This window comes from Halyomorpha halys, unplaced genomic scaffold, assembly GCF_000696795.3.
Source record: "Halyomorpha halys isolate HHAL.00 unplaced genomic scaffold, Hhal_1.1 Scaffold1180.1, whole genome shotgun sequence".
Lineage (NCBI taxonomy): Eukaryota > Metazoa > Arthropoda > Insecta > Hemiptera > Pentatomidae > Halyomorpha > Halyomorpha halys.
Genome location: NW_027107150.1, coordinates 397,749 through 414,780, shown reverse-complemented (window position 1 = coordinate 414,780; position 17,032 = coordinate 397,749). Strand labels below are relative to the sequence as shown.

The 17,032-nt window shown below is 31.4% G+C and overlaps 1 protein-coding gene across 1 annotated transcript in view; it reads right to left on the bottom strand.

Annotated features, from left to right (window-relative positions):
* Positions 1–11,544: 11,544 nt before the first annotated feature.
* Positions 11,545–17,032, bottom strand: part of LOC106688698 (neurexin 1) — a gene marked incomplete at its 3' end in the record, with an annotated part of 225,056 nt that continues 219,568 nt past the window's right edge. The window contains exon 6 of the mRNA XM_014433276.3: positions 11,545–11,697. Coding sequence (XP_014288762.3) covers positions 11,545–11,697 — 153 coding nt within the window. The remainder of the gene's footprint in view (positions 11,698–17,032) is intronic.

Sequence of the window (17,032 nt, the reverse complement as noted above, 5' to 3'; positions counted from 1 at the left end):
TTTCACAAAATACGTACTTTACGCGCGGGCATTTGACCGGTATTATTGGTGTTTTAAACATCAGAACTATTCCTATAAATAATCGAGAACTCTAGAACTCTTATGGATTCTACTAGAACTCAAAAAAAAATTGAAATTTTTCAAGGATGGGGGGCCAACTTCACAGAGGTATCGGATAACTTGGATTTTATCAGCCAGGTCACGTTCCTGGAATTACTAGTAGTAGAGAAATATTCCTACTTCCTACCGTCAAGTTCCTTCTTTAAAAGATAGATTCTTACATACTGTTTTTTGCAATAAAAAAAATAGTTATTTAATAATCTTTAAAACAAATTAGTTTTAATAATAATTTAAAAAAAAGTTGTAAAGACCCGAGAAGACAAATTACGAACATAAACTTTTAATTTTTCTGTTTCTATAAAAGTTTATATGTTAGGATTTCTCGAGATGAAAATAACAAATTTATCTTGCGATCGGGAAAAATCTTACGATCTCGGCATTTCCCATTCGAATCGGATTCGTCTATTTTTCTCCTTTATTTATTTATAATATTCTTTTATATTTAGTAATTAAAAATTGTATATTATTGCTAACAATAGGAACTCTTTTTTTTATAAACAAAAACTAAAGGTTCTTTACTGGAAAGCTTTCTGACAATTCGTCATTTAAGTCCTATTACTCTATTTCAATGAGGATAATTCCTATCTAATATAAAAAACCACTTAATTGCTCATTGATTCAACGAGACTAATGAAAATAGTTCGAGCCATGTTAGAAGAAATTGAAAGTATATAAACACCTTAAATATGTAATTTCAGTTTCGTATGACTTCATTTTTGAGCTTGGCTAGGTCCCCAACACACACGCAAAGATTATTTGGCAAGGCTTTTTGGACTTAGGGTAAATAGAAATATAAAACATATATTTTAGTCAAACTCGAAAATTTTCACGATCGTAATACTTCCCCTTATTATATATTCTACGTATAGTGGAAGTAAAAATGAGTTATAAGTAATTGTATAAATCTATTGACTATAGGATTTAAATAATGGCTTGTTAAAAATTTACATAACTCCCTAATTTTTGAACTCTTTCAGGGACTAGTAACTATCAAACGTAACAAAAATATACTCAGCATATCTCTAATTTATCTGAAATAAACTATGAAACTCGATTTTAAAATCCCTTTGATAATCTGAAACCTTTAATCAATTCCAAAATAAAGAGTTTTTGACTTTTTTAAAAATAAATATTTTCATTGGTGTTAAAAAAAACGTTATTTCGGTCTTTTAAGAAAATAACCAGCAAAGTTGATTTTACAACTTCTTTGGAATACTACCAAGACTTCTTGTGCCGACCGCCGAAGGAAAGGAAAAGGCCCGGAAAAAGGGGATGAAGTGGACTTAGGCCACTTGAGAAGATAGAGGCTTTCCGCAGACGAAGAATGTGCCGGAGTGAGAGGCAAGAGATTGTCCTGGAAAAGCTGACTAGCTTGGGCTTTACAAGCTTACAAGGAGGACAAAATGGACGTATACGCAAGCTTCCTGACTTTTTACAACATAAATAGAACTATTTTACAAGCAAACTTAAAAAAAAGATTTCTTTTTTTACAATTTTTCGTTATTGCTTTTAAGTAAGTAATGGGAGTGATTATAATTACTTTGTTGGAAACCCTTTCTAGAACGTCACTCCTAAAGACAATTAATACAATAATTTTACGAATTTCTGGATAAATATACTGGATATTCTCTAATATACACCGACGGTTCCAAAATAGATAGTGGTATTGGAGCCTATGTAATAATAGATAACATCAAAGTCCTCCCAATTCATTCACCGCAGAACTGACAGCACTTTACCTGGGGTTACGGGAGGCCTATTATAGAAAAAACAAAAATACTATCTATACCTTTTAAATACCTGCTAATCACAGATTCTGTGAGTTCTCAATTATCTACAAGTTAAATTGGACTAACCACACAGTTTTGTTCGTACCAAAACATAAGGACACCCCGGTAAATTGTAAAGCTAACCGAGCGGCAAAAGTTGCATCATTGATCCCGCCATCTGACTGCTTCGATTACCCTCACGACGATCATAGAGAAAAAACAAATTAAGAGTAGAGTACTTCCATGGAAGATATTAATCCAAGGCTGCAGATAATACGAAGTAGTGCATAGACTACGAATTGGACACATTCGACTAACCTCACTGTCGGGAACGTCTAAACCATCTGTGGGCAACCCCTGTCCCTCTGTAAGATTTGATCCGGCCGGCGAGACATTTTGAAAAAACTCAATTAAAAAAATAATGCCCTACTTACTCTTACTCACAGGATTATGGCTTTTCAGTTGTTCTACTATAGACGATTCTAGATCATTCCTTCATTTTGCCTATATAAGCAGGTGGATGGCCCGAACTTTAATTCTAATCAACATGAGGAGGCCCTTCACCTCCAGATTCTTTCTTTAATAATAGGAATAATTTTTTTTTTAATTTATTATTTAATGTAATTTACAACTGTACAAAATAATACAATAAGTAAATATGTTGTATGTTTCATATACACTTGAAAATCATGGGAAGGAACCCATCGGTGGTACTTCAAACATTAATTTAAATTAGAAAGTCTCGCGGCCCTCTTCTTTTCAGTCGCCTCGGAGAATTATCAGAGATTGTTAAGGATGAAAGATTAAGAATTAATGGGTTAGGATGGTTAAAGAGTTTGGCATGAAAAGACGCAAATCTGTTTTGGGCCAATTCTGCAACGAATAGGATGTTAAGGTCTTTGTGAGTGAGTTTATTTGTAACGTAATAAGGAGCATCAAGGATTTTACATAGGATTTTGGATTGTAAGGATTGGATGCGGGAGGAATTTGGTGGTTTGGTGGAGCCCCAGAGCTCAATTTCATATGTCCAAATTGGTCTGATTATGGTAGTGTATACTAATTTTTGTAGTGAATGGGAAGTTTAGAGCGTATTGTCAAGTAGGTGTTGTAGCAATCGGAATCTACGAGCAATTTCTTGTCGTTTCAGTCTTGTGTGTAGATTCGAAGTAAGTCTTTTGTCAAGATGGAGTCCTAAGTATCGAATCTGTTCAACAGGCGTTAGTGGAGTATTTCGAAAAGATACTGTAAGACAGGAGAGTAGAGGTTTACGACGGAGAGTAAAGGTGATCTGATGGGACTTGTAGGAATAAATTAATAAATAAATATTACAGGTAACCTTAAAATACCAAAGGTAGTAAAAGGTAAAACCCAAGACGATTAATTCCCTTTTTCACATAATAAAGCACTCACTAATTTACTGTTTTTTCTGTTTTAGAGGGTTCAGAAAAAAAAAGCTTTAGTTCAGTTCTATTTGAGCTACCGAGGTGAATTTCGACAAGCGATATCCTAGGGAACTGCTAGTACCGTCAATTTGCTTTGTGATTTTATGTGCATCGTGAGTGCTTAATAGTTTACGATTTAAACTTATAATGGGGGATAAAATTAAATTTTTCCTCTTGTTTGGTGAGGGAGAGCGCATCCCCTGCAAAGCCATATTTAGCCCTGCGATGTACTAGACCTAAATATAAATGGTTTAGGCTGGATGAATCTAACACAATAATTCTTGGATTTGGTTTTAATGAAACTTAAAGTCGTCTTTCGAAAAAATAAAATACACAAAATATATCCTAGAAAATACATTACTAAAACATTAGTATATTACTTGCAGATAAATATATATCCCAATATATAAAAAAAAATACTAAATAATCTTTATAGCTATTTCGATTTTTTTTTTTCAAATAGCTTATTATGAAAAAATACAAGAAATAAAGGAACGATGGTCTAATGGTGAAATGTTGGAAGTTTTTAAAATAAAAAGTAGAGAGAAATTTGGATTATTGAAGTTGGTGTTTTTATTACTATAAACCACTCTTAAACAAATAAATTAATAAATATATTAAATCAGTTATCCTTAAATTTATGATGACATTAAATTTATACTTTATTAAATTATAATGAATTTAATTTCATATTTTGTAAACATATTTTTAACTCCGTGATCCTCCACGGCACCACCAACACAATTTTTTCTCCTCATTTTTACCAATTTTATTCTTTCTTCCTTACATAACATTTGTAATTTTCAAGTTATGTTTACCACATTAAATGGTTGTCAGATGTATTATTTACCCATTTTGACTTGAATAACTACAACATTTTACTACTTTTATTCTGTTATTTAACTTAGATATTTAATTAAGTAAATATACGTTTTCTTTCTCACTTTTTTGTCATTTTAATTTTGAACAATTAGTTAATTAATTAATTGTAACTTTGTGAATTCGTCAATTATAATCTACTAACTTTGTAAATGATGTTAGCGGTCGAAATACTCGAAACAAAATAAAATAAATAATTTTGAACAATTCTCAATATATATATTTTTTCTTCTGTTACAATTATAATATCTGTTTTAATCAACATATGATACTTAAATTATCTATTTTCTTTCGGTACTAATTATGTAGCCTGTTATCTGTTATCATACTTTCTTGTTATACTTTTTATATATTATGGCTGTTATCTTGTCATTTTTTTTTTGTAATTAGCCTTGATGAAAGTCTGAAATTCTATCCACAACGTTAATACTAACAAAATAAGTTTTAGTTTTTGAGTTCTTCACTGTCAGCAAGGTGGTTAGAGATCTTAGAAAAAGAAAAGAAGCGTTGAAATCCGGTAATAGCAACATCTTTTTTATTGCATTTTAACAACTTTTTTTTATATAAAAACGGTTAGGCTGAGAAAAACTGACCTAGATTTGAATATTTCGTGTCTTATTATGGAATTCCGTGGGTTGTTTGTAGCGGATCGTATTATAGCGTCAACTTGACGGCCCCCTGACTGCAGCGCCGCTGGTTCGAATCCGGCCTGGGGGGATAGACTTTTATTTCTGTGGCTGCCCGACGAAATGACAGGTAATGATTATATTTCTTTGTATCATTAGTATTGTTAGTATTGAATAGTAATAACCTACTTTTACGTGATTTTGTACAGAATAAAATCACGTTAGAACACAAATATGTATTGAAGTCTTCTCAATAGTAATATTAAAAATAAATCAAATAATGAAAACCCATACTATAAATCTTGTCACTCTTGTAAAAAAAAAATCCTAGTAGTATAATGTATCTATTTAGTTTCCTTCCGCAGCAAGTAACAGTAGAAAAAAAATATTTATCTATTATAAATAATATATTCCACTTGTATCAGGGAATTTTATCTTTTAAATATAAAAAACGAAGAAAAAAAAAAGAAAAAAAAGGTCCTTGTCAAATTCAATTTATCTGGTCCGGAGACCACTGTTTACCAAAGTGTAGCCCGGGGACGTTACCCTGTAAATTTAGATAAGGCTAAGGGAGAAGGGTGCAGCGCCTTGACAGAAATAGGTTACAACCATTTATCTTCCCGAGTATCCTCTTTCAGGACTCTCTTCCTAGCTACCCATTAGAGCAACATCTTTCATAAATAAACCTTGTCCATATCAAAATCTTTTATGTCCTGTATGTATAACTAAATAAATAAATATAAACATTTTATATATAATAAATAAAAAATGAACCTATATTAGTCTTGATTCAAATTCCTAGAAACTTCCTCTAGTTGATGCAAAAACTTTTTATGATGGGAGGACCTTTGTAGATTTTTTTATATCATTGCAGATCGTTTTAAAAAATCAATAGAAATAAAAAGCATGGCTACAAAAACGAATATAATGCAAAGCTATAACTATATTATATTTTCTCTGCATTTTTTTCATTTATCTGTGATGTGGGAGTCAGTTATGAACTGATTCCGTGAGAACTTTTTTTCTGAATGCATTAATATTATTCCCGGGATTAAACGCATATTTTTACTCGACAACAATTTGTTTATTTGTTCTTTTTGCATAAAATATTTTATTTAATAAGTAAAATTTAAACTAAATATTTTTCTCATTATTCTGAATCATTAACATACTAATTATATGTATCATCCTAAATTAAAAAAGTTAAAATAATTTTATTTCTCTTAACTTTCTAACCTATTTATTTGTGTTTTTTGTTTTAACTTGTTTATGTTCTCTTTTAATTTATTGACTAGTTTTAACTTATTTGTTTATTAAATTGATTTATTTCTAATTACTGATTATTTCGTTTAATTTGCATGGGGTTTACGTAATGGATTGAACATCTGTTAGGAAACGCTGGAGAGGGGAGGTATAAGAGAGAGAAAAAGAGGACATAGCGTAGATACGATTGGGAGAGAAAAAAAAAATAGGGAAAGAATGAATAAGAAAAAAGTAATATAACTTTGTAAGAAGAAGAAAAAAAATATTTGAAGTATATTGTATTTAGATTACATATAATTATTCTTTGAAAAAATAAAAAGTAGACATTTTTATTATTTTTTTTTTAGTTGATATTTGTTATCGTTATATATCCAATAATGGATTGATAATAAGTCTGTTTTAACAACCCTATATATTAGGGTAGCAGTGACGAATAAACCATTTGTTCCTAATAAATTATGTTTTACCTAAGTAAGAATACAGTACATATGGGCGTTAAACCCAAGGAATCACAAGTATATTCATACTTGTATAATCAATAATTCAACGAAGACAGATACATCTATCATGCTTTAATCTACAGATTGATTCAGTTAATCCTCACATATACCCATCTGCATTAATTACGATGTGTAATTATGAAGCTACTAGAGTTGCTAATTGAATATCCACTGTACATTATGAATGATTTGTTATTAGTTATACTTATACAAGATAAAATTGATACATGTCTGTTAGCAGATATGGCAGAGATATAATGTTAAAGTAATTCATTTAAAACATACAGATTTTCACATTAATTATTCTATATATGCGTATGAATTTTTTCATTATTTATCGTATTGGGATTAAACTTAAGCATTATAAATAGCTATTTCATTTTATCTGTAAGTCAGAGATTAAAGAATTTTCATTATATAAACCACTTTTTTTAGTTATTTTTTCTATCTGTTTCAGGTATGGATTCCTTCTGTAATATCCACTGCAATTCCAGAATCAGGTGAATATATTTACCATTACAGTGAATTATTAACACGTGCATAGTAAAGATTATCATATTTAGAAAAATAATTTTTTAAATAATCATTCTAGACATATGCCTGCCTTAAATATGTAATTTCAGTTTCGTACAACTTTTTTATCGAGGATGTTTGTATACACATACAGACACACTCTCTATTTTATGTTTTTTTTTTTGGTGCAGGGTATCTCCTTTGAGGATATCCGTTGAATAGTCGAATACGAAATTTTAGATACAATACTTTTCCTTACTATATACTCCATAAATAAATAAGTTATTTTTTTCTTGCCTCATTTATCGTAAATATATTTATATATATTTATGACCCCTTCCTGGTGATTCCTGACATACGGGGGAGGGATTACTATTTTATTTTAAACATGGTGGGGTGGGTCAAGTTTTCGTTTCATGTGACCTTCACAGAAATAAAAGTTGACCACCCCAGGCCGGATTCGAACTGGTGCTGCTACAGTCACGGTTGGTGCAAAGTAATTGGAACTCAGCACCTGTCCTGTATCCTACAAAACCTCCATTTCAAATCCTCTGTCTAATCCCGTACTACCAGGTACCACCCTTCTGTCATCTACGCTCCACTTCTTGAGTCTTCTTTCTACCCTCGATTTCTGACGAACTCCTTTTGGACAAATCCTTCTCTAACCGAGCTGGCTCCCACTGGGGCACCATTCCCTCTACCGTACACCATTTACCAACCGTTTCCTCCTTAAATCCATTCTGTTTAACCAGTTTTTCTTTCTGTAAGCTTAATATTATAGCAATATTTGTAATATAAATATTGGACATAAGCATATAATATATAAATAATATATTATTTATAAATATTGAAATTAATTTTCAGACTAAAAATTAAGCACTCGTTAATTATAGTGTAAGTGATACGTAATTGCGGTAACACTGTTTTGGAGAATATAATGAAAATCATTTTAAAATTACTTGATTCCACAATGATAACAAATTTCTCTTTTCGTAATATCATAGTTTTTAAAGGTTATATTCAACCTTTGTGATAAACTATTGATATATGCGCACTTGTTTAATTTTGGACATTTAAGTTTGATATTCTATTATTTTCATGGATTTTTTCTTTAAAAAAAAAATCAGTAAACTGGATTAGCTCCATTCTTGAAAAGAAATCCTAGCAGTAGGGTGGTCTACATCGAGGAATAGAGAAAGTAGACTCGAACAATGGACAAATGACTACGAGCTGGCTCTCATCCAACCGATCTCTGATAACTTTTATTAGATCCCGAAGGGGGAGGGGGAGGAACAGGGGAGAAGGATGGCCCCTCGATAAAATTTTGTTGTACTCTAATGGCCTCGGAACCGGGTAATTTATCAACTTTTGCCGTTTTCAATATCTTCCCTCTGGGAAAGAAATATCTTCAGGATGGCTAGTAGTTTAATCTTGTCTTATATACTTTGAGGAAATTGTTTATATCGAATTATGTTTCAATGTTTCTGATGGAAAATATTGATAATCCCTTGAATAGAGATACTAAATATAAATCATTGATTTCTTAACCAGTTATATAACCTCCGATATAAGAAATACGAAACGAGCTGCAATATACTGAACAAGAAGTTTATTTTTTCCCTTGATTCTTAAAATTTAAATATCATATAAATATATAGTTTAAAAAAAATACATCTAAACATTAAACCGAAATTTTTTTTTTCATAAACGCACTCTACCTGTCTACAATAACTTTTTATTTGTATGTCTTAGTTTAATTGTTATTGACAAAAAAACTAATAAATAAAGTATAAAGTTTTTAGGGTGATTATTTCGTTGTTTTTTTTTTGTTCCCATTGGATTAGCGTTAAAAAAATATACTGTTTGTACCAAAAATACAATATTTCATAAAAACGTCCAAATTTTGTTCTCTTGTTTCACCTCTATTATTATTATCTTCATTTAATCCATATCCAATTTAAATATCCAAATAGTCTAATCATGTTTATTTTCTTATGATCTCAACGTTTTAGCCATTCGGGCTATTCTTAAGGATATATTGTTTATAATATCACAGCTACAAGAATGTCATTAAAAGATTGCAGGTTATCCTACCTTTGACTATCACAATCCTATCAATTATCATACCATTGATTAGATTGTAATATGCAATGAAAATTATAATAAGTTAAATCGTGGATAAAAATAGGTTAGTTGACTTAGGTATATTTTTGAAAAAAAGGCAGGATAATGACATTATCCTGCACCTTTTAATGACATTCTTTTGGCTGTTATATTATACGTAACATATCCTTGAGAATGCCCGGAAAGACCAAAACGTTAAAGTTATAAGAGAATAAACATTGTGATACAATATGAATATTTTATTATAATTAATTAACGAACTAGTTTCGAACAAGGACTTAAATTATATTTAACTATAACATTTTAAAATTCTTCATTCGTTAGAACCTCAGACTAGTACTAATATAATATGAGTGTAAATCCATATTATACAAAAGAGACGTAATTATATTATTAACAGTTAAGGTATAATAATTATAAATAATACTCGTTTTTAGTAAGAATAAATAAAAAAGAAAAAATTCTGATGGCATATAATAGTAACTCAGATTTTTTTCAGTATCTGGAACTTTCTTGATCCGAAGTTTTGAATCACTAAAAATCGTAATTATTGTTTACGATAAAAATTATTTAAGTGTCTGTCATTGATGAACCTATATTATCATGCCATTTAAGTAATGTAAAGTAGTTTAGAGATGAATCAAGGGCCTGTAATTTTATTTCCAATGTCTATTTAGAAGTTTGCACCATTATGTAAACTTGGTAGAAATGTTACGCTTCATTCTAGGATTGAATTGCTACCAACTCTGGGAATCAAATTTTCAAGACTAGTACACTAACTGGCGACTCATTGCATAACCTTTCATAATTCAATTTCTAATACCTAATTCTAATTTAACTTCTTCTCTAAATTTACTTTACTATTTATTCATTTGTTTTTATACAAAAAATCCTGCAGTAAACATGCATGCAACTGTGAATTCTGAAGGGGTAAAATGATCTATGAACTAACAGTTATATTTAAAACTGATATAATCAATCCATGTTTAGTTTTAATGACTGACATATAAGAAATAAATTAGATATAAAAATAATACCAATGTGATTTTCAAGCAAAAATACGTAGTAAGCAGGTGATCACACTAACAACTTCTTGAATATTTAAAATAAAAGACACCTTCTTTATTTTATTTCTTATTTTATGATTTTAAGATTTACTTTTTAGCATGATCATATAACATCCAGCTCCTTTTCGGCCAGGGACACAACAAACGCGAAGAATACTCTTCAGATTTTGTTAAGCAACCTTTATAAATTAATAATCTGGGCATCTTTAATTTATTAATAGATATTAATAATTTATCTGAAATGTTCTACTGAACTTTCTATTTAACTATTATTATTATTAAACTTTTTTAATTAGTTATTTAAAAAAATATTTTTAGGTTCTATGGTGTACAATTATAATAAAAATGTTATAACTGCTACGATTTGTTTAGCTGTATAATATATTCATGGATTTTCCTACTAAATTAGGCCAAATGAAGTTAATAATTTGTTTTGAAAATTCATGAAAGTGCTATGCGGGATTTAGTCGGGATGCCAGGATAATCGCTGAAGGCCATTATCCAAAAATAAATAAATAAATAAATTAATATTGAGTCCTGTAAAAACTATTATTATAATTGGATTTTTTCCAAAGGCTTGTTTTGTGTTCTGTAGGAACATATTAAGGTATTAATGTCCCTTACGAATTCTATAAAATCCAATTTGAACCACCACGATCCGCGGACCTAATTCTACCAGAGTTCTAAAACCTATTACATTTCTCAATGACTTTTATTAGAGTTATTATTCTCAAGTTCCAGTAAGAAATAAATAATTGAAGTTGAGATCAGTCACTTCCCATGGAATTCTGTTGGTCAAAATCTATCGCCCCTGTGTGCCGGTAAAGGGGGTTAGTATGTATTCTCCCAATACATAATATTTACGATTCTTTTCCCAGCCAATGACGTTATTAATTTTTCATAATTAATAAGGAATAAAAGCGAGTTTATCAAAAAGGTTTATCAAAGATGTATAATTTTTTATTTGTTATAAATGCCTAATAAATCCATGATCAGTCTATAAATATGTGTATATATGCTGGGAATGGGTAAATTCGGTAGGTTTAGGCCATTAATTACGTTTTTAAAAAAATTATGTGATATTTTTAATTACCAAAAAAGTGATAATAATTAGAGATAATGAAAATATATTTACTGAAGAATGACTCTTGTTAATCCCTGTTTGGATTTATCTATACCTTTCCACTCAACTAAATACTGATTTATTAATACTTTTATTATATTATATAACTAAGACTGACCAGATGAGATGCTGGGGTTGTGAACGTTATGGGGTCGGCGGCTTCCACTTCCTGGCACATGAAGTCCACGTGGCCAGCCACCCCGACCAGCCTGCTTCCGGTCCTGGCCAGCTCTATCAGGTTTAGCCTCAGGGTGTCCGCGTTCATCTCCACCTGGACCAAGCATAAATTCAAATCGTTATATATAATAATATTAGCTTTATATAACACTATTTATACTTATTGCCAACGCAAGTATAATAAAACGTGACATGCTAAAAATAATATTTTTTTTTTCCACAAAAAGTGATTACTGCCACGGACCGTAGCCTTGACGCATTTTTACCTCTCCTTAAGATGTTCTGTTTTCTTTCTGGAATCCTTTTATAACACATTAAGTACTATTTTTACTTACAGCAAGCTACACTAAAACGTGATAAACTTAAAATAACAATGTTTTTTTTGTCACAAACAGCGATTACCATCACAGGTCTTAGGACCTATCACATTTTTACCTCTCCTGAAGACGTGTTTTTTACTTTTGGAAATATTGTGGAAGACATTAAGTGCTATTCATACTTTTTGCAACCAACGGTCCACTAAATCGTGACAAGCTTAAAATATATATGTATATTTTTTAACAAAATGTGACTACAACAGACCTCGTCAGTTCAAAATGTTTCGTTTTCCTTCTAGAGACATTTTATCAACTCATCAAACCGTGTCCTAGAGTTTTATTTTCATCACTTTACATTCTTTATCATTAGTAATGAATTAGTTTCTTAAACAACAGTAACCTCACATTAAATATATATTATACGAAAATAGAAAATAACTATATGAATAGCAGTTTTGTAAATTATGCGTTCAAACCGCAAAAACTTTTCAGAGTGATATGAGTTTCTAAAAAATGATATTGGAACGTTTAGAAACCTATAAATATTCACCTACCCAGATCATTTTTTCTGGAATTACAAAATAAATAATTTCTCTTGAATCCAAGGTTATAATGAGCGTTGACTTCAGGAAGTGGTCCCCTGGCTAGGGACGGAACAAAGAGGAGAATGATGAGAGAGAACATAATTTTTTAGCATTCATCTGAATGAGTTTATGTTGATAATTATGAGAGATAGTTGACCGTGGATGATAAATGAGGAGAAGATGGTTGGGGGTGCGGTCAATGAAACTCAAATAAGTATGATTAACTTATTTTAATGTGCCGACGTTTCGGCTAGAGTTTCTAGCCTTTTTCAGGGCTAAAAACAAAACAAGATAACATCCACAGTAAGTATAGGAAAATAAAAAAATATAAAAAGAAAGTATAAACAGAATAATTTTACACATACAATGAATAATTTTACAAAATAGAATTAATAAAATGAAGTGATGAGAGAAGCGGGAAGTTTATGTTGAATTTTCTTTCTTAACCAATGGACCATAATCTTCATACAATTACATCAACTCATCAATATTTGCAATCTTCAATGACCACAATTCAAAAAGTTATTAACATAATCTAACTAGCTTTTCTCATGCCCACCCTCTTTTTATAACCATGTAAATTATACAATCGATTCCAGAAATGTTATCTCGTGTCTACTCTCAAGAACCATGTAAATTGTTTAATAGATTCCTTTTCTTTCTTTTTAAATCAATTTTCTTTCAATTGAATTTCTTACATACAGTCCACTGATAATAATCCAACCAGCACGTTCTAAAGTGAAGTAGAGCCTGATCCTATGTCTGACTTTTTTTTTTTTTATATAATTTATTTATTGTTATTTACAACTGTATACATATATACACATCAAGTAAATTTTCTGTAAGTGATATTATGACATGATACAAATATGTGGAGAATCTACCCATTGATAGAACTTTAAAAACACTTCTAAAGGAGAAGATCTCGAGGCCATCTTCTTTTCAGACGCCTAGGAGGATTATTAGGTAGTGAAGGAGAAGCCATGCTAGAAACGAGTTGGTTTGGGTGGTTGGGAAGTTTATTATGGAAGGATTGGTATCTGGTTCTGGCCAAATCGACAACATATGGGATATCGAGGTCCTCATGGATGACTTCATTTGTGACAAAGTAAGGAGCATTAGGGATTTTACGAAGAATTGTGGACTGTAAGGATTGGATTCGAGAAGAATTAGATGGTTTAGTGGAGCCCCATAGCTTCATGTCTTTTCAGTCTTGTATGAGGATTCCATGTCAGTCGTTTGTCCAGATTTAGTCCTATGTAACGGATCTGCTCAACAGGAATAAGTGGGGTATTATTAAAAGATACGGTGGGGCAAGACGTAGGTTTACGACGAAGGGTAAATGTGATTTGGTGGGATTTATTGGTATTTATTTTAATCCTCCAGTTTTGGCACCATTCTTCAAGGGTGGTGATGTGGGATTGGAGGGATTGGGATACAATGTAAGGATCATTATTCACTGACAATAGGCATGTGTCATCGGCATACGTGGTGAGAATAGTGTTAGGATGGGTTGGGATGTCAGCTGTAAAAACTGTATAAAGGATAGGACCAAGGATACTACCCTGAGGTACACCAGCAGACTGAGGAAACAGGGATGAATTAGCGCTGTTGTGATTTACATGAAATAACCTGTCTGAGAGATAAGAACGGATAATGAGATAATATGTAGGGGGTAGGAATTTACGGATCTTGTATAGCAGTAATTCTGACCTTAAGTTAAAGTTGAAGGTGGACTTCATACACGTACATCTTTTAAAAATTCTCATCAATTTTATTATTATTGTTAAGTAACATTTGGCAGGATGGCAGTTACAACGAGTAACAAGAATCAGTTTAAGTTATTCTTTCGCGACAAGAATAACTTAACTACTTGAAACAAAGCTGTTGCCCTCAACCTTACTGTAAGTAGGTTATTTTTTAATTTAATTCCCTCGGCTCCCTCTGGCGCAAAGGGCATCCACGGGTGTATTCTATTCGTTCCCAATCCTCCTTGCCTTCACTTGCCCACCTGGCCTAATTCCTTCTCTGTGGACCTGTGCCATGTCTCTCTGATTCTCCCTTTCCTTCTTATTCCCAGAGGGTTCCATAGAAGGGAAATTGCGCCTTCTGGTTTCCTCAGAGTGTATCGTACGCTTTTCTATTACCGCTTCTTTATTTTATAACGGATCGGAAGCTGTTTGGTAATTTCTATAGTTCTTCATTTAGCTGCTGAACTGATTTCGCCCTATAGAGAATTACATGTAGATAGCTCAACAATGAAATAGACAGTGAAAAACTGAAAATGATCTATATTTAATCTATAGGTAAAATTAAACGTTGAAACAACAAAATATGAAAATATAGTGTTAATTTATGGATGGTATAAATATTTTATGGCAATTTTAAACTAGATATTATTTTTTTAATGAACAATAACTGATCTATTTTAAAACTACATCCACTTTCAGAGGAAATATTTCCATTACAATTTTTTTTCGTTGTGATAATAAAAGGTATCTTAGACTGAAGATATTTCGAAGTGGTTACAACATAAAACACAAACAAATTTATATCAAGCCGTTTGTTGATAACATTTCCTCCCCTTTCTAATAATAACTGATTTTTTTTTCTATTAGGTGATTTCATATGAAATGTCCATTTTTATTATTTCAGAAACCCATAGTTGAATAAGTGGACTTAGTTAGCCGTTGTTAATCCTATATTTTTCTATAATATTTACTATCATTTCGATTGATTGTACATTGTTTTGTACTCCATTATAATATGGTTATGAAGACATATGATTTGTGAGTATTTTTTCGTTTTTTTTTTTTTCGTTCGGAGAAGCGTCTAGTAAGGAATGGACAATTCTCTGGTGGCTTGAAAATGTTGGCTGCTGCCACAGATTTGGATAATCAACCAAGAAGAAGACCTCCACCAGCAATTGACGACGATGAACTTAGACTTTCTGTGGAAGAGAACCCGTAATAAACTGTTAAAACACTCACAGCACAACTGATTACAAATATATCGACAGTTTCTCGGCACTTAAAGTCCATTAGTCTAAAAATAGTTGATCTATGCTACTTCTTATGGTATTCATTTCTTACTAGGAAAATAACGAGCCTTTTCTAGAAATGATAATCACGTGTGATGAAAAGATTGTATATGACATGAGGCGTCGACCAGGTCAGTAGTTAAATATAAAACCTTAATAAGTGGATGTCACCTTATACTTCAGATTTATCTCCAACAGATTTCTATCTGTTCAGAAATTCAGACTACTTCCTTTAAAAAAAAAATTAAAATTTGTACCACTACAACCCATTCTCTCCTTTAAACAACACTTATTCCTTCATTTATTGAATAAACATCCACATCTTTGTAATCAAATAAATAGTCAGGTATTGATTAACATTATAAACAGTAGTAATATACCAATGTAATTTCATTCTACTATCTGAAAATTTGTAAACACTCGCCAGATAAAAATCTCACTATATGAACCTTGTATTTATTCTTAGGGGACATATGTCCCAGAATAAAGTTATTTTTTTCATTTCATTTCATTACAACCCATGAAAGGTCAGCGGTTCATTACATTGTAAGGAAGTACTGTTACTAGACCAACGGTTGTGCAAGGAGGTGATTTGGTCAGAAACACGCTCGACCGCCAGGTTCTTTCTTAGCCAATTTATGAGGCTGGATGGATCCAAGGAGTGCTCCAGAACTCACAGGGTTGACTCACGGCTAAAGTGTAACAGGGAATAATTTTCTGCCCAGCCGGATTCGAAACCAGACCCTTGGAATTAGTTGCATCGCGCCTTACCACGATGCCACCGTGCTCCCAAACCACTTCCTTAAAAATAAATTTTTGTAAATGATTCTCAAGTCAAAAACGCATTTTATGACTTCATTTTTTCACAAAGCCCCGTATTTTTTAGTTCTAAAGCTGAAAAGCTGGTTACACGTTGGGGATGATGTATAGATAATGAGATCAAATATTTTTAATAAAAATGTTTTGTTTTCATTAAGTTCTTTTACTAAATAACCTCTCCTGAGAAAACTGATATTAAATATAAAACGACCCAATATATTTGCTGATTGAAAATATACCTGAATCTTTCAACGAAATAGCGTATATAAACTATTCCAATAGGTATGTTGAAGAAACGTAGGGACAAAAAGTATTGTCGTGAGTGAATTAGTGGGAGAAGACAGTTATGGAATCAGGACTACTTCGGCAGGAGGAAATTTGATGTTCTCGCGTGTCAGTGATGTGTATTGATGGACATGCACTGATCCATTAGCTACCTGCAGCCAATGTAATGATAATGTTCGTCTGAAATGACATCTTGTTCTACCTTTGCATAATAATATCAATTTTTAAACTAATATATCTGGGTTCTTCAGGTTTTTCTTTAAAAAAGAAGACAAAAAGGTATCACAAAAACAGATATCAACTTGCTTAAAAAAAAAAAATAGGATTATACTTCAATTGCGTCTACTTGGAAAATTTTGCTTTTTTAATATATAATATATAATA